The 15,967-nt window shown below is 42.7% G+C and overlaps 1 protein-coding gene and 1 long non-coding RNA gene across 2 annotated transcripts in view; one reads left to right on the top strand and one right to left on the bottom strand.

Moving 5' to 3' along the window:
* Positions 1-2,161, top strand: part of FOXN1 (forkhead box N1) — a 25,190-nt gene extending 23,029 nt beyond the window's left edge. Inside the window, exon 8 of the mRNA XM_067565950.1 lies at positions 1,799-2,161. Within this exon, the coding sequence (XP_067422051.1) occupies positions 1,799-2,070 (272 nt within the window). The 3' untranslated portion in view covers positions 2,071-2,161. The remainder of the gene's footprint in view (positions 1-1,798) is intronic.
* Positions 1-15,967, bottom strand: part of LOC137164910 (uncharacterized) — a 16,362-nt gene extending 395 nt beyond the window's left edge. The window contains exons 1-2 of the long non-coding RNA XR_010923234.1: positions 15,464-15,967; positions 9,048-9,115 (exon numbers count right to left, since the gene is read on the bottom strand). This is a non-coding gene — a long non-coding RNA (uncharacterized lncRNA). The remainder of the gene's footprint in view (positions 1-9,047; positions 9,116-15,463) is intronic.

The raw sequence follows: 15,967 nt of genomic DNA, 5'->3' as shown, positions 1-15,967 counted from the left end.
AGAGTATAGCAGTGGAAACTGAGGCGGCACAGTGCAGCCCTGTGGATCCAACAGGGGTAGGTGCACATAATTATCATGGCAGGGCACTGGTGCAAAATATTGTTTCAGATCCATTGACAACAAGATCTAAGGCAATAGGGAACAATGCTATCAGGAGCTGCCAGACCATCTGCAAATGGCCAAAACACTGTAGTGCATACATTTCTGCATTAGTTACTGATGTCTAACTCAGTGGATTTTTAAATGCATCCTTCTGCACATTTCCAAATGCAAAATCCAACATTCCATTTCTCTCTTGACTCCTCACCCTTTCTAAATACCTTATTTTGTGTGCGCTCCTATTTGTATTCCCTGCAGTCTGTACATTTGACACCCCAGCATCATGCCACCAAGCCCTGTTGTTGCACAGATTTTTCAGCCTTTCTATCTTAAATTACTTCCCTTTGTCTACTCAATGGTTTTTGTTTTTGTTTTTTTTTAAGACAAAAATGACCTGGCCGCGGGTTTAGGGTTCACTATCTAGTAAGTAATAAATGGGACTTGTTAAGATGTCAAACATCTCACAAACTTAAGGCAAATTCTGTCTTCACTTACATGGGGTATGTCAAACTTATTTCAAGAAGAAGAGCTAAATTACATTTCACATTATGGTCCATAAACCGTGGCTACAAATTTAGGGAGATACACTCCCCCATATCCAAAGAAAGTCTCCGTTGCTAATCATGAAAGGTTTGCACAAAAAATGAGTGGAGAATATGGTCCTCATGTAGTAGGTAAACTTTTAGTTAGTGCCACCTTTGCATTCTGCATCATGCAGTGACAAAATAGTGGTTCTGTACACTTTTCGGACAAGCACCATTTCTGACTCTTGCTTATTTGGCCACTTCCACATGCAGTTACTTGATTTGACCACACAATTTGCAGTAACTCCATGTTCAGATTAAGCACACAATTGTGCACCAACATTATCTGTCCCACTGCAGGTATGTCTATACTTTATGCTGAGGGCATTATTCTCAGCTCAAGGAGACATACCCATGCTCGCTCCTCCTATCAGTCACCAGGCTGCAGCTACACTTAAGAGGCTGCAGTGGCACAGCTGCATCGCTGTAGCACTTCAGTGAAGATGCTACCTCTGCCAATGAGAGGACTTCTCTCATCTGTGTAGATAATCCAACTTCCTGAGGTGGTAGCTATATCAAGGGAAGAAGCCCTCCCATCAACATAGCGCTGTCTACACCAGGAGTTAGATCAGTATAACTGTGTTGCTCAAAAGGGTAGTTTTTCACACCCCTGAATAACATAGTTATACTGACACAAGTTGCTAGTGTAGACGAAGCCTTACTGCATTAGTTTGTTCAGAGCTAATTTGAGTACATCTCCTTAAACTAGAAAGCACACCCCCAAGATCAAAGTGTAGACATACTAAAGCATCATCATTAGTTGTAAGAATCAACATCCTGCTCAGATGAATGGGGGGCAGTTTGCCCCTTTCAAAGCTATTGCTTCTTTCAGTTGAAAACTCATTAGTTCACATTTTCAAAGGCATATTTACAACAACATGGGCTAGAAATGTTTTGTTTTAAATTAAAGTATACATTCTGTCAAACATGAATTTGTCAGCTGATGACGTAAAACAGTTCTTGCTGTCTGTTTTATTGCACAAGTGCTTAGCACTGGACATGATGCATGTAGAGTGCATTCACTAGTATAGCTTACATAAAAGGAACAAAGGCAAACACACGCACATGAAAGCTGAAGACTATATCAATGTGTTGGTTTTGTTTTTTTGTTATAGGAAATCTTTGGGAAGAACTGAAAGATGACAGCCTGGCTATGGATCCCTTGGTTCTTATTTCAACATCCCCAATGTCCTCTCAGTGCTTCCCTTCTCACTGTCAGATGGATAGTAACAGCAGCAGCAATAACGTCACCACCCAGAATACCACTACACACAACAGCTTACCAGACCTACACCTCACTACTCTTTATTCTGCCTTTATGGAATTGGATACAGTATCCACAGCCTACATGAATAATTCTGGATCCAAGCCTATAGCCCTAGTGTGAACCACAAACCAACTCAGTTACAGTTATTTTTGTCCTAATGCAATCACACTGTTTTACTTAATCTTAGCACCTTCAGGTAAAATAAATCAGAACTATGTCTATCTGAATAAGAACTATCTTTTTTTTCCAGAACTGGTCTGCAGGAAATTCAAGACTACTCTAATACTATTCGTAGCATCTTTTTTTAAATGTTGAAAAAAAATATGGCCCACTAATTTAAAGTCGAAGTGATGTTGACCAATACAGCCATTAGTAGCTTAATCATGGCATCCATCTTTTGTATCTTCATGAAACAAATGAGCACCTGGAGAAAAGAAACAACAACTGTCAAATATTTTTATTAAAGTTATTTGCAAGTGAATGAATTAAGTCAAGGCATACAGAAATAAAACCTTCTCCATACACTTTTCTGAAATTAGTGCAGACCACTATAGAAAATGCACGTATACAAAATATTTTCACAGTCTCCTCAAAAGAAAGTTTGGGGTTTGGATGAAAGACACACATATACTGAAAACTCTGAGAAAATTAAGAGAGGATTAGCCTCCTGACAAAATAAAATAAAATAAAAATAAAAGCTATAAATATACTTTAGTGGGAAATTTCACATGTTTTACTGTGTTTAAAAAGAGATCAAAACCTTATTTTAAAATAAAACCAGAAATTTAGTAGAATTCTAACTTGGCTAGAAAATTATTCATATTTAGTCCCCTATTTTTATCCAGATTGGCTGAGGAGGAGGAGTTATTATACAACCTTTGAATCAAGATGTTGAAGAACATAAACACAGAGAATACACGGCCAACAATATTTTTGTGAAGAACCTATTTATTGGATACTTTCTATTAAAATAGGATTGAAATGGTTATTAAAAATATGGTGTCAAGAACTTTTGAAAACATTTAAAATGCTACTTTCAAATAGTTAGACCTCTTTATGGAAGAGGAAAAGGAAAAACAAAGCAGCAGAAAATACCGTGGAATAATTTCTGTATACAGAGAAGGAGTCTGGATATAATACTAAATCAATCCTTTGTGGATGCTTTTTTTCTGACAATGTCCATAAGTAAGTGAAACCACCAATTAATTTAAAAGTGTCTCTTTTGCCTTTGTTTCATGGAACAATTCACTTATTTTCAAATAAGTGTTATTTAAATGTTGCATCTGGAGGCCTAGTGCCTAAACCTTTTTTCATTTGCAGACCCCTAAAAATTTTCAAATGGAGGTGCAGACCCCTTTGGAAATCTTAGACATAGTCCACAGACCACCAGGGATTCACAGGCCACACACTGAAAACCATTGGTCTAGTGTAACAATACTGAGGCTGTGACTCTATAAAGTCTTCCTAAAATTTTATGGCCCTATCAGGGAGTTTGACTGACACACCTCTAACTCTACCTCCTCACAGGCAGAGCGAGAACTACAGGAGAGCTTGCCAAGCTGCCCAATACACAAGGCAGAATGGGGAGTTCTAGGTAAATGAAAGAGCTGGCAGGATGCCTTCTTGATCATCCAAACCACCATGACAGGAGATAAACTGCAAGGTTCATTTCCCCTTTGTCAATGGACAGCAGGAAATAGAGTGTGGGAGGAAAGAGAAACTGTTACATCAAAAGGAGCTGCAGAAAGGTACAGAATAAATTGTGGTGCAATGTCTTGACGTTGTATTGTGATGACTACACCATGAGATTTCATCGATGTGAAGACAGGGCACCTTCAATGCAACAAACCTAATCTCATCACAATGTAAGAATTTTGCTCCAGAATTATATTGTGGCGCTCTGCCATTCTATTGGATGACAGAGTGGCTTTTGTGCTGTGCAAAATTGAATATTACTTGTCTAATAGAGCTTCTTTACATCTTACTTGACATATATTATGCTAAACGGCAATGGCTCTAAACACAGAATTATGATATATTGTTTATACTCAGGAAGAGCTATGTTGCAGCACTTGTGTGTTCCATTCAACAGTAAAGTGAACTTAAGTTTGGGGGGTGGAAGTTACAACCTATACTAAAAGCTGCTGGAATGCCACCCTATTTGTGCTGACAGCACCAGGGGGGAAAAAGAGCGGAAAGTAATTTCTGCTTAGAGGGACATTTGCCAAATAGTTTAGGTTCAAAATTTGACCCATTTAATTCTGGAGCTCTTCAGATTTCTAAATTAAGTCTCCGATCCTGCAAACACTTAAGCATATGTGTAACTTTACTAATGCAAATAGTCCTGTGACATCAGTGGGACTACTCACTTAAAGTTATACACATGCTTATGAGTTTTCAGGATTAAGGCCTAGAATTTTCGGGACTTCGATTAATCTGCCATATCAGTCTCCCCTTCTGGGGTTAAAATAGGCAGAAATGTAATTTTGGTAAGAAAATTACTCAGTAATGAAGATGCCAAATCCAAATCTTTAAAGATTATACATTATTCTAAATATCCATTTGAAAACATACATTATATCCATCAATTTAAAAACACACATACACACACTCAATTGTGATACTCTTGTGCGCCTTTTGTAGGTTCTACAATTTTGTTTAACTAACACAATTCCTCAGGTTTTGCTAACATCACTGATAATAGTAGCAGAAAAACAAGTAATTGTCATGAAACACTGAGCAGACCAGGGAGAGAAACCCATATTTGTCTAAATTAAAAGGTTAAGTGTTACAGAGAAAGACATTTTATTTTCAAACTCCTTACAGATTTAGATACCATGGAAAATTATAGTTATTCACTTTCTTAGTTTACCATATTAATAAAGAAAGCATCTTATACAGAACAATTAAGCATGAATTCAGTTTTTAAATACCTGTCTAATTTCCTGAGTCCTGGCTGCTGGCAATTCATAGCTAGAAGTTTTGCTGAGTGGAACTGAGCAAATATGCATGCAACTATTCCATTTATCTTTTGAGGGCAAGAGATCATGCAGATTCGATTACATTTTGAGAGCAAAAACAATGGCTCAGTAAAGGGCATGATTAAAAAAAGTTTATTTAGCAAATGTTACTTTTCAGTGTTAAATTTTAAGTAACATCTTACATATTCACAAAATAAAAATTTACTTCAATGGGACATTGCAAAACTGTGCCTGTGCAAAACACTGTAGAATTAATACCATAAACCCTGATCCTGCAAAGCATTTAATAACCATGCGTGTAACTTAGATCAAATGAATAAATCACACGTTTTTAAGAGCATTTCAGGATGAAGGCCTAAGCATCTGAGGGTCCAACCTTGTACTCTCACTAGTTGGTGTAGGCTGAGATTTTCAAAAGGGCCTAAGGGAGTTAGATGCACAACTCCCATTAACTTTCAATGAGAGTTGGATGCCTAATTCCTTTAGGCCCCTTTGAAAATTCCTACTTCATTGAGGTCACTGGGATTATGGCCAGCAAAAAGAACTACCACTCAAGTATTTTGCAGGATCAGGCCCTACAAAACTAACAACCTTTCCAATATTTTACAGTTTACAGAGGGGTTTTTTTCAATATAATGTATAATGAAGTAACAAAATGAACCAAAACCAGAACTACTAAAAGTATAGCGCTGTCATTCTGCATAGGAACAAGAAAATATTGTAATAGAAATCTATTTTTGATGAAAAAAATATGAAAAATCCATTTAAAAAAAATGATAAATGAATTAAGAGCAACAGTGGCTGAAATTAGCTAGCAGTGCATTAAATATCAACTATAAAGGCTCCAAATTCAATTATGGTAAAGATTTAAAAACAAAAACTAAGTTCCAATTTCCATGTTAAACTTTTTAACATGTGGGCACAGCAATTCACCCACACATTGTGAACTGTAAGATTGGATTTAATGGGCCAAATTCTTCTCTCAAATGCACAAGAATAAATGACAGCAGAATTTCTCCCAATGTATCAAGTTCACGTGGCTATTGTGCTTGTTGCTGCATGATATATTCAGTAGTATTCTTGTAAGTCTAGCAGCATTCTGCACTTTCTGGATAGCAGAATAAGTTCTCCAAAAATCGAAAGGCATATTAAAAGAAAAAGAAAAAACAGCCTATTCTTTTATATTTTCCTTGTAAATTTTTGCGTATGACTACCTTGATGCATTATGACCACACTAAAGCAAGTTATCTTTGTGATAATCTGTTTATATAAAAATATTTATTGTAAGCACCTTAATGTTTTATCCAATGTATTTCAGAGTGAAAGTGGTTGGACATTTTGCAAAATTACAATTGATTACATGTTTTTTCTCATATTATAAAGAGTAATATTGAAAAAAAAAAAAAGACTGCAAATTATTAACTAATTTGAAATTGACCACTTTTCCAAATTGTGACTTGTTTTTCCTTTACACTAGCATAACATAAATATATCTAAAGATTTTATTGTTTTGTTTCAGTTCAAAGTTTGTGATTCTGGTAAGCGGGGAAAGTTCCCTTCACGTGGAAATCTCTCTTCACACACTGATTCTATATACTAGAAATTTAGAACAATTATTTTAAAAAAATGTAAAAAAATAAAACAAAATAAAACCAGAGAAGGTATACAGAGGTATAGTCCCCACCTCAGTACCAACTGGTATTGACTTTTTTTTTTTTTTTAAATATTATCTCTGATGTGATGCAGCCCAGTGTAAGTAGACTATCTTTTCTTCAAACATCTAATTACTGAACCACATCGTATGATGTCCATATGTGGACCTTAGATTTTGCAAAGATGGAAATTCTACTTTAGAATCTGCTATAAAGAAATTTTCTAGGAGGTGATATAAATGGGGGGCGCTAAGAGGGACAACATAAATTCCATATTTTTCCCTGCCCATGGCTAGTGGTGTTTGTTCACTAGTCAACCTGGACCAAATGAACTTTGCAGATAGCAATTTTTCGCGCGCGCAGGGGCGGGGTTGTTGGAGTAGTCTAGAAATCTAAGTGTACTTAGCATCAAAAATACCTGACTAAAAAACAAAAAGACTTTGTCAGCTTCCTCCACAAATGCTATAACTATGAAGCATTTGCATATAAAAGTTTAGTATGTTTTTTAAAACTGCCTCTTTTAAATGCCTGGTTTAAACTTCATAATCTCCCTAAATGACAGTTTATTTTGAAGCTAATAACGTTTTTCCAATTTCTAGATTTTTTTAAAATGCTCTGAGCTTTTAACTTTGTAAGCATTATGGCTAAAGAAGGCTGCTACCCATACATTTCCCTTTTTTTATTTGTAAAATTACAATCTCATATGAGGAACATTCACCTGTTTTATTGTCACCACCTCCCTTCCAGAATATTTTCAATTAACAGCCTTTGCATCTCACTCAAATACCTATGCTATATATAAACCACAGTATCTGGTCAACATATACTATGGCAATAGACAAAGTTTTAAACTGGTAAGGTAATGTCATTTTATGTATCCTGAACATTTTTCTCCGTACACGGTCCTTGACAATCAAAAGTATAATTGGTTTATAGGTGTTTTCGAAAACTACCAACCAAATCCCACCACATGAGCATTTGATTCAGTTAATCAATATTAATGTTCCCATATTTTTTGTAATACTTGAATAAGGTTATTTTATACCTGTGCTCAAACACTTGTATTTACCCTACTGCATACCAAAAATAATAAATACTATTAAATGAGTGTTTGCTAACTGTCTGACAATTCCTAGCCTAGGACAAATAAAAAGCTGCTTACAAGTTTAAGACGGAAACAGATCTTTGTCTTTTCCCTGCTTCCCTCAACACAGTAATATAATTGGAAGTTCTACATTCAACTAATGAATTCTTCTGTTAAGGCACATACAATTTAAGCTAGACATTTCTTGACACACACAGAAATACTATTTGTATGGGTGAAGAGTGATGGCTGTGGCAGGAATCAAGATACACAAACAGTTTGGATTCACAATTTATCAAAATCAACAGGAGTGAGAACACTGTTAAAGCATTTTAAAGTGTCTCCCCTTATTTTCCCTATAGTTTTATAAGATCTTTGAATTCTCCTGTAAAATTTTATTTATAAATTGCTGACTGGATCACTCAGGTGATATAATAAACAATGTGATAAAGACCCTCAATCCTGACCAAAAATTACCACCATCTTTTGACAGCCTAAGTGAAATGAGTTGATGGACTTAAGTACCCATACCTACTACATTGTGTAATTTAAAAAAATTACTGCAATCTGTGCAACGTTCTGTATGTGTAATAAATATTGCTGTGAAAAGTGGTGACTGAATACGTACTATGGCCATTTTTAACCCTCAATAACTTAGCCATTTTAACAAAATGTCAAAAAGTACTAATGCTCATTATAGATTAACGAGAAGTAAAATTTCACGTTAAAGCTAAACTACTTTTGAGTTGCTTGCAAAAACAAATTCAAAACCATAATATTTTATTAAACAAAAAATTAATAAAACAAGTATTAGGAGTATAATTATTTAAATTACTTCATTTTGTTGGATACTATAATTGCTAGGTACTCAAAGTGATATCAGCTAAAGAATGCTAAATTTAAATGGAATGGGTTACAGAATCTTTCAATTTTACAATAGTGCTTAACCACAAATGATTTACTGAGATCTTTGTAGAGCTGCTAGTGTCTATCTTTGCAAGTTGCATGATGAGTTTGCTACACTTTCCAGCTGGCAGCAAGCATTATATCTTTTCTATGGGTCTGAATAATTTCCCTTGGCAAAGTTTTCAATAAAATCTTCTCATTAAGATAGGGTTTGTTTGTTTGTTTTTGGCAGACTGAATTGAATTTTAAAACTGAAAATGGTCAATAAAAATTATATTTGAAAAAGTATCTCATGGACAGTTGCTAAAATTAATTTGGAGGTTACCCTTAACAGCAAGGGAATATAAACTTAAAATAGGGATTTACAGAGTTATTGCTCCATAACAGTATTATAGTTGCAAACTGCTCTGTCTGCTGCAGAATGACTCCTCAATTAAACCTTTTTCTCTTATTAAAGTGTTACACAAATCCTACCTTCTCACTGCAGTTCACCAATGTCATTAGTAAGGTCACAATCCTGGAATATAGCCTACTCTACACACCTAAAGAGAAGAGACAGAGAATGTTTTAATTAAATAAATTTGCTATAAAATGTATAATTCTTCACAAAGTTTTAGGATTGTGATGGAAGATATGTTAACATTTGATGCATTGGCCAGCAGTAAGAACTTATTGTTGACCAAGGAGTTAGGAGGGAACAATTCCATACACAGCTAATAAAACTGTGAGGTGATCTATGTAATCTGTACTAGTATGCAGGAGTTCCAAAATTGACATGCAGTGTACCTCATCAGGAGACTGAGGAGGGGAAGATTTGTTCCACACACAAAAAAATAATTAAAAAAATACATTACTTGGAATATATATTTGTTATATTATATATACACATACACACACTATTTTTAAGATGTCTATTACAGCATACATTTCTAATTTCAGTATCTCTACAGGATATCCAAGGAATTATTTTTTAAAAATCCAGGGTCAGTGATTACTTTCAATGTGGTATTATAATTGTAAAATTTCTAATTATTTAGTCAGTCAACTCTTACCACTACTCAAACTACAGTTCTGACAAAGCATTTTAAACAAACATTTGCAGACACTGTGTAATATTTGACCAAAATATGTTTACCCGACCCCCATGATCCCTTTTGTTTGTAATTTTATTTCTGATCTATGAAATGTATTTGTTTGAAGTCTTACACAAGTCATACATTTAAGTACTCCCATTGACTTCAATAGGCTTTGGCTCAGGACTTAATGTCCCCAAACAGTTTGGATATCCAACTAATTTTGTCAGGTTTCCTGAAGATTAATACACAAAAGGTCAGCTACTACTTATTTCAAACACTGATTTCTTTATTCATTCCTTAACTATGTTTCAGTGACATCCAGAAAAAAGTTAAGAACCGATGGTGATTTCCCAGGGAGAGGAAATGCTCAAAGGCAATGAAAACAACAATATAACACAGTGCCATGACTTGTAACTTGACTTGTGATCATCAGTGCGTTCCATCTCATAGCTATTATGCTGTTCCAGATTACTGTGCAAGAGTTATACAGCACATAGATATTCTGTGAAAGAATGGTCTTTTACCAGGGGGAGATTACCCTTGCAATTCTGCTATTCCATGATGTCCAAGAGAACAATTTTAAGAAGCTAACACTTTTTTTAAATTAAGAAAATGAGTACCATTGTGATACATATCTGCTAATACACTTAGCTAAAACACCAGTCTTGACCTTGACGCAGTGGACAGCTCATCTACAGAAAGGGCTGGATCCTGCACCTCTTACTCAGTTAAGTAGAGGCTGCAGGATTAGGCCTTAAGTGTCTTAATTAACTTCCATAGGGAATGTTGGCAAGGGGCCAGGCTTTGAAGATTAAACTATGTCTTCGAAAATAAAGATCCCCTTCTTCAAGGCTTTCGTCTCTGATTAGAATAGGAATGGGAAGGAATTCTATAATGCCATAGTCTGTTTTGTCATACATTTAGTACCAAAAGATTACTCAACCAGTGGGCTCTGGTTGAGTGTGCTGAAACAGCTCCTGGAAGTGGCACCTTCGCCTGCTCGTAGCAGGTCCTGATGCAGGCGGTGATCCAGGGGGAGATGCGTTGGGTGGAGACAGGTGAGCCCTTCATCCGGTCTGCCACGGCCACGAACAGCTGTGTCGACTTCCAGAACGGCCACGTCCACTCGATGTAGTAGGCCAGGGCTCACCTGATGTCCGGCAAGTGCCATCTCCGCTCCTCCTCCAAACCGTGCGGTTTAGGAAAGAACATGGGGAGGAAGATATCTTGGTTATAATGAAACTGGGACACCACCTTAGGCAGGAAGGCCGGGTGGAATCTCAATCGCACTTTGTCCTTATAAAAGACGGTGTAGGGGGGCTCCGAGGTTAAAGCTCTTATCTCAGAGCCCCTCCTAGCCGACGTAATGGCCACCAGGAAGGCTGCCTTCCACGACAGGATGAGCAGCGAGCATGTAGCCATGGGCTCGAAGGGGGGTCCCGTCAGAGTGGCGAGGACCAGGTTCAAGTTCCAGGGAGGCACCGGTTTACGGACCTGTGGGTATAGCCTCTCCACCCCTTTATTCTCACACCCCATGTCAGTCAGGTTCCTTAATGACCTCCCTTCCATCGGCTGGTGGAAGGCCGAGATGGCCGCCAGGTGCACCTTCAGGGAGGCCAATGCTAGGCCCTGGAGCTTCAGATGGAGCAGGTACTCCAAAATCGCCTGTATGGGCGAGCAGCTTGGTGGGATACCCCAGGACTCCGCCCAACAGGTAACACGCTTCCACTTGGCCCGGTACACCACCTGAGTGGAAGGTTTTCTGCTGCCCTGCAGAACCTGTTGGACCTGCGCTGAGCAGGCTCTCTCTCCCTCCATCAGCCACAGAGTCTCCATGCCGTCAGGTGGAGTGAGTCCAGGTCCGGGTGCAGCAGGCAACCCTGGTCCTGGGAGAGCAGGTTATAACACCTCTGGAGTGGCACTGGCAGGGCGATGGATAGGTCCAGCAACATGCTGAACCAATGCCGTCTCGGCCAGGCTGGGGCGATCAGTATGATGTCCGCTCTGTCCCTTTTGATCTTCAAGAGGACTTTGGGCAGCAGCAGAGTGGGGGGGAAACGCATACATCAGGGTCCCCGTCCATTGTATAAGGAATGTGTCGGAGATGGAGCCCGGCTCGCGATCCCAGAACAAGCAAAACCTCGGGCACTTTCTGTTCCAGGACGACGTGAACAGGTCCAGTTGGGGAACACCCCACTTGCGGAAGATAAAAGTTATCACCTCCGGATGTAGCGACCAGTCGTGTCGGGGTAAAAACGACCTGCTGAGGCAGTCTGCCTCGTTGTTTCTGACCCCAGGGAGGTGAGAGGCAGATATATGAAAATTGTGCCTCACCGCAAAGTCCCATAGTCGAATGACCTCCTGGCAAAGGGCTGAGGAGTGCACTCCCCCCGCCTGTTCATGTAGAACATGGCCGCCGTGTTGTCCGTGAGGACCTGCACCATCCTGCCCCTCAGGAATCTGAGGAACACCTTGCAGCCAGGCAGACTGCCCTGAGCTCCCGGACGTTGATGTGGAGACTCCTTTCGTCTGCCAACCAGAGCCCTTGGGTGCTCAGGTTGCTGCTGATGTGGCCCCCCCCATCCCACATCCGAGGCGTCCGTGATGAGGGTGACCGATGGGGCCAAGTCTCAGAATGGGACCCCCCTCAGAACTTCCCCAGGAGTCCTCCACCAGTTCAAGGAGGTCAGGACCCGTGTGGGAATCGTGACCACCCTGTTCAAGGAGTGCCTGGCCGGTGCGTACACCGAGGCTAGCCACACCTGGAGAGGTCTGAGCTTGAGGCGAGCCAACCTCACCACATACGTACAAGCCGCCATGTGTCCCAACAGCTGCAGGCAGTGCCCGGCTGTCATCATGGGGGACCTGTGGAGACAGTCGATTATGGCAGCCATCGCCTCAAAGCGAGGCTGTGGGAGGAAGGCTCTGGCTGAGTGGCATCCAGGGTGTCCCCGATAAAGTCTATGCACTGCACCAGGGTGAGAGTGGACGTCTGCTCGTTGATGAGCAGCCCCAGACTGGTGCATGTCGCGCAGGTGAGTTCCAGGCTGTTCCTCACATGGGCCCTGGACCTGCCCCAGATCATCCAGGTAGGGGAAGATCTGGACCCCTCTGAGGCACTGGTGGGCCGCCACCACTGCCACACACTTTGTGAAAACCCTGGGGGCAGACAAAAGTCCAAAGGGTAGGGCCAAAAACTGGTAGTGGCAGCCAGCTACCATAAATTGGAGGAAGCGTCTGTCTGGGAAGGACGGAAATGTGAAAATACACCCTATGGTCCCTGGTGGCCGCATCGTCAGGGGAAGAGGAGGATTGCGGGAGGGGCCCCATGGAGGGACCCTCCTCAGGGTCCGATTCCTCCTCTGAGGAATGGCCCTTGTCTGGCTGGCTCAGTGGGGGGGTGCCGGATGGGCCACTAATGATTACATCGAGACCGTGCCCTGACCCATCTGTGCCCCCACTGGCCTCCAGTACGGCCACTGCCATGGTCCCTGTGGCCAAGCCGGTGCCGGCATCGGTGCCGACTGCGACGCTTCCTGGCAGTGGGCACGGGACCCCAAGCCGCTGGAGCAGTGTCGACAATGCTTATGGCTCCTGTCTGCCTTCGTCGATGATCTGCTCCGTGAAGACGTTGACAAAGACGAGGCGCGCCGGTGCTGTCGTGTGCGGTGCCAACGGGGGGCGAGTGGCTGGAGGAGCTGGAAAATGACCTCCATCTTGGTGCCGAGGTCTTACGTCGGCGCTTCCCCCTTGGGGACCAGGAGTGGTGCCTCCTCAGTGTCGGTTCCAACTCCGATGAACGTGACCAGCGGATCAGGACCGGTGCCATCATGGAATCTCCTCCGGCATTAGGATCCGTACTGGACTGCATGCTGGGGATTGAGACCGGTGCCATGTGTGTCGTGCCATCTCCTCTAGTGCTGGGATCCACACTAGACTGCGTGCCGGGGATCGAGACCGATGCTGCATCGAGGGACTCGGTGCTGGAGTGCAGGAGTGGGAGCTGCGCACCTCGCGCGAGGCGGAACTGTATCGATGTTGCCTCGAGCGCAAACCTCTGGACCGCCTGCGGTGCGGAGGAGCTCGACGTCCCGGAGTCGGAGCTATGAAGGGAGCCCACACGTTCTAACCTCCGTGACCATCTGGGGGGAGACTTAGACTCCTGTCTCGACCACCCACCAGAGCCACCCAGCACGGGTTGACCCCGAGACACCGGCCCTGCACCCTTGGCTGAGGGGGTGACGGAGGCGTGGGCATGCCCATGAGGGCACGTGCCACAGCAAACACCTCCGGCGTCGACGGCCCATGCAGTGGCGCTCCCCCACCCCCAGGAGTCGGGGGAGGCTCCCTGCGAGGAGATGCAGGTGCTGGAGTAATCTCAACGGCACGCAGCTGGTGCATCTCCTGACTCCCCCCAGGCCGGGCAGGTGGTGCGAGGGAGTCCTGGCGTTCGGTGTCCTGGCGCTTCTTTCTCTTTGGCCCTGGGACCTGGCGATGGGTCGACACCGGTGCCAGTGGAGCGCGCCGCACCGAGGAGACGCTCAGTGCCACAGAGGAAAGCACCGGTTCGGAGTCTGGCCGAAGCGTGGATTCCATCAGGATAGCCTTCAAGCGCACGTCTCTCTCTTTCTGCATACACGGCTTGAAGGCCTTGCAGATTTTGCATTTGTCCTTTCTATGCTGCTCTCCCAGGCAGCAGAGGCAGCGGTTGTGAGGGTCACTCACGGGAAATGCTTTGCTGCAAGCAGCGCAGGATTTAAAGTTGGTTGTGCCAGGCATGGCCCAACCTTAAGCCCCTGAGGGCTATCTATCTAATCTCTTAACACTAACACCTATGCTAAACTTAACAACTATGCTTAACAGCTACTATGCTAACAACAATGAGATTAAAACAACGGGGAGACTACTTGCTAGAACAAGAGGCAGATGTTCCAGCAACCATCTCAGGCAGAAAGAAGGAACTGGGGGCCCGCAGGGCTGGCGGCACCCCATATACCGCGGCATGAGCGCGGCACTCCATGGGGCGCCTAAGCCAGCCCTACAGGGCTTGCTAAGGGGAAAAAAGTTCCAGGAACCAGTGCACGGGGCACGCACTCACCTATATTGGAATGGATATGAGCAATCACTCAAAGTAGAAGCAGGAAAACTTGTATTTCTGTTTCAGTCTATGAATAAAAATGAAAGTGGGAGTGGAGAAGATGAGAGCTAGTTGTAGAAGTGTTAAGGACATCATACGTTTAGTGTTGTGATGACTCATCTGTTAGAGTTAATAAAATTTAAAAATTAAAAAAAAAAAAAAAAAGTTTAAGGACAGCCATCAGCCAGCAACTCAAGACATTTGCTGCAATTGCAAATGTGAAACATTTATGTAACATTTAAGATTTAATTTTAATAAAATATAAGTGCTATTGTGTGTGTGTGTGTGTGTGTGTGTGTGATTTAGTTCTTACCATTCCTATTGTACTGCTGCTGCATCTGCAGCTTGATGCAGGTAATGAGTATTATGTACTCTTTCCTAAAACAATAAAAAACAAGTTATCTAAAAAATGCCACAAAGTATACCCGCCTAGACCTTGTAACATGCTGTATTGAGTTGTAAATTAACATGGCTTCGTGATCACATTTGCACCACTGTTTAAGAAACATGTGAAGAACTATCAGTGGGAAACTTGATTTAAATCAATGATTTTCTTGGTGCTTTAAATCCATCCACCCCGAACTGAACTGCCATCAGTCAAATGCCATGAATCATGCCCCCTCCAAAATCATTAGACTACCTTCTAATGTACAGGATTGACAATAAAGAGTCGCTACCTCCTCTGCACTTGCCAGCCGGGTTCGAGGCTTTGGGGTGCCCGTGTGTGGTGGTGTTTGCAAGCTTTTCTCTCCGATCCGGACGGCAAGAAAAGTTACTTCAAGTAAAGCCGAGAGTCTCGGTAAGCGCAGGCGGGGCCCTGCCAGCGCAGGCTCTAACACACGCACCAGCATCGGCCACAGCCGGGCACGAGCTGGCACGAGAGCTGTCACCTGGGGTCAAAGGCCCTCAGGGCGCGCTTTGCACAGCTGGACGAGAAGGGGCCCGGCCGGCCCGGAGAAGCCGAGGCCCACCAGAGGGCGGGCGGCAGCCCAGCGCCCCGCGGGAGTCCGCGGCGTCGCCACCAGTCAGGCAGGCCCCGGAGCCGCGGGCTGTTTTCAGGGCTGTTTGGCCCGCAGCCCCGCGGAGTGGGGCGGAGGGCTGGGCCCCCGCCGCGCTCAGTCACGGCGCCCCAGGCCAAGCCTTCGCACCCGCTCCCCTGACGCCAGGGCCTGGGGCCTCCA

Source organism: Emydura macquarii, unplaced genomic scaffold, assembly GCF_026122565.2.
Source record: "Emydura macquarii macquarii isolate MOO-44397 ecotype Brisbane River unplaced genomic scaffold, CSIRO-AGI_Emac_v2 contig_2699, whole genome shotgun sequence".
In the NCBI taxonomy this organism is placed as follows: Eukaryota; Metazoa; Chordata; order Testudines; family Chelidae; genus Emydura; species Emydura macquarii.
Note: the sequence above shows the minus strand (reverse complement) of the source record. Positions and strands in the feature narration are given on the sequence as shown.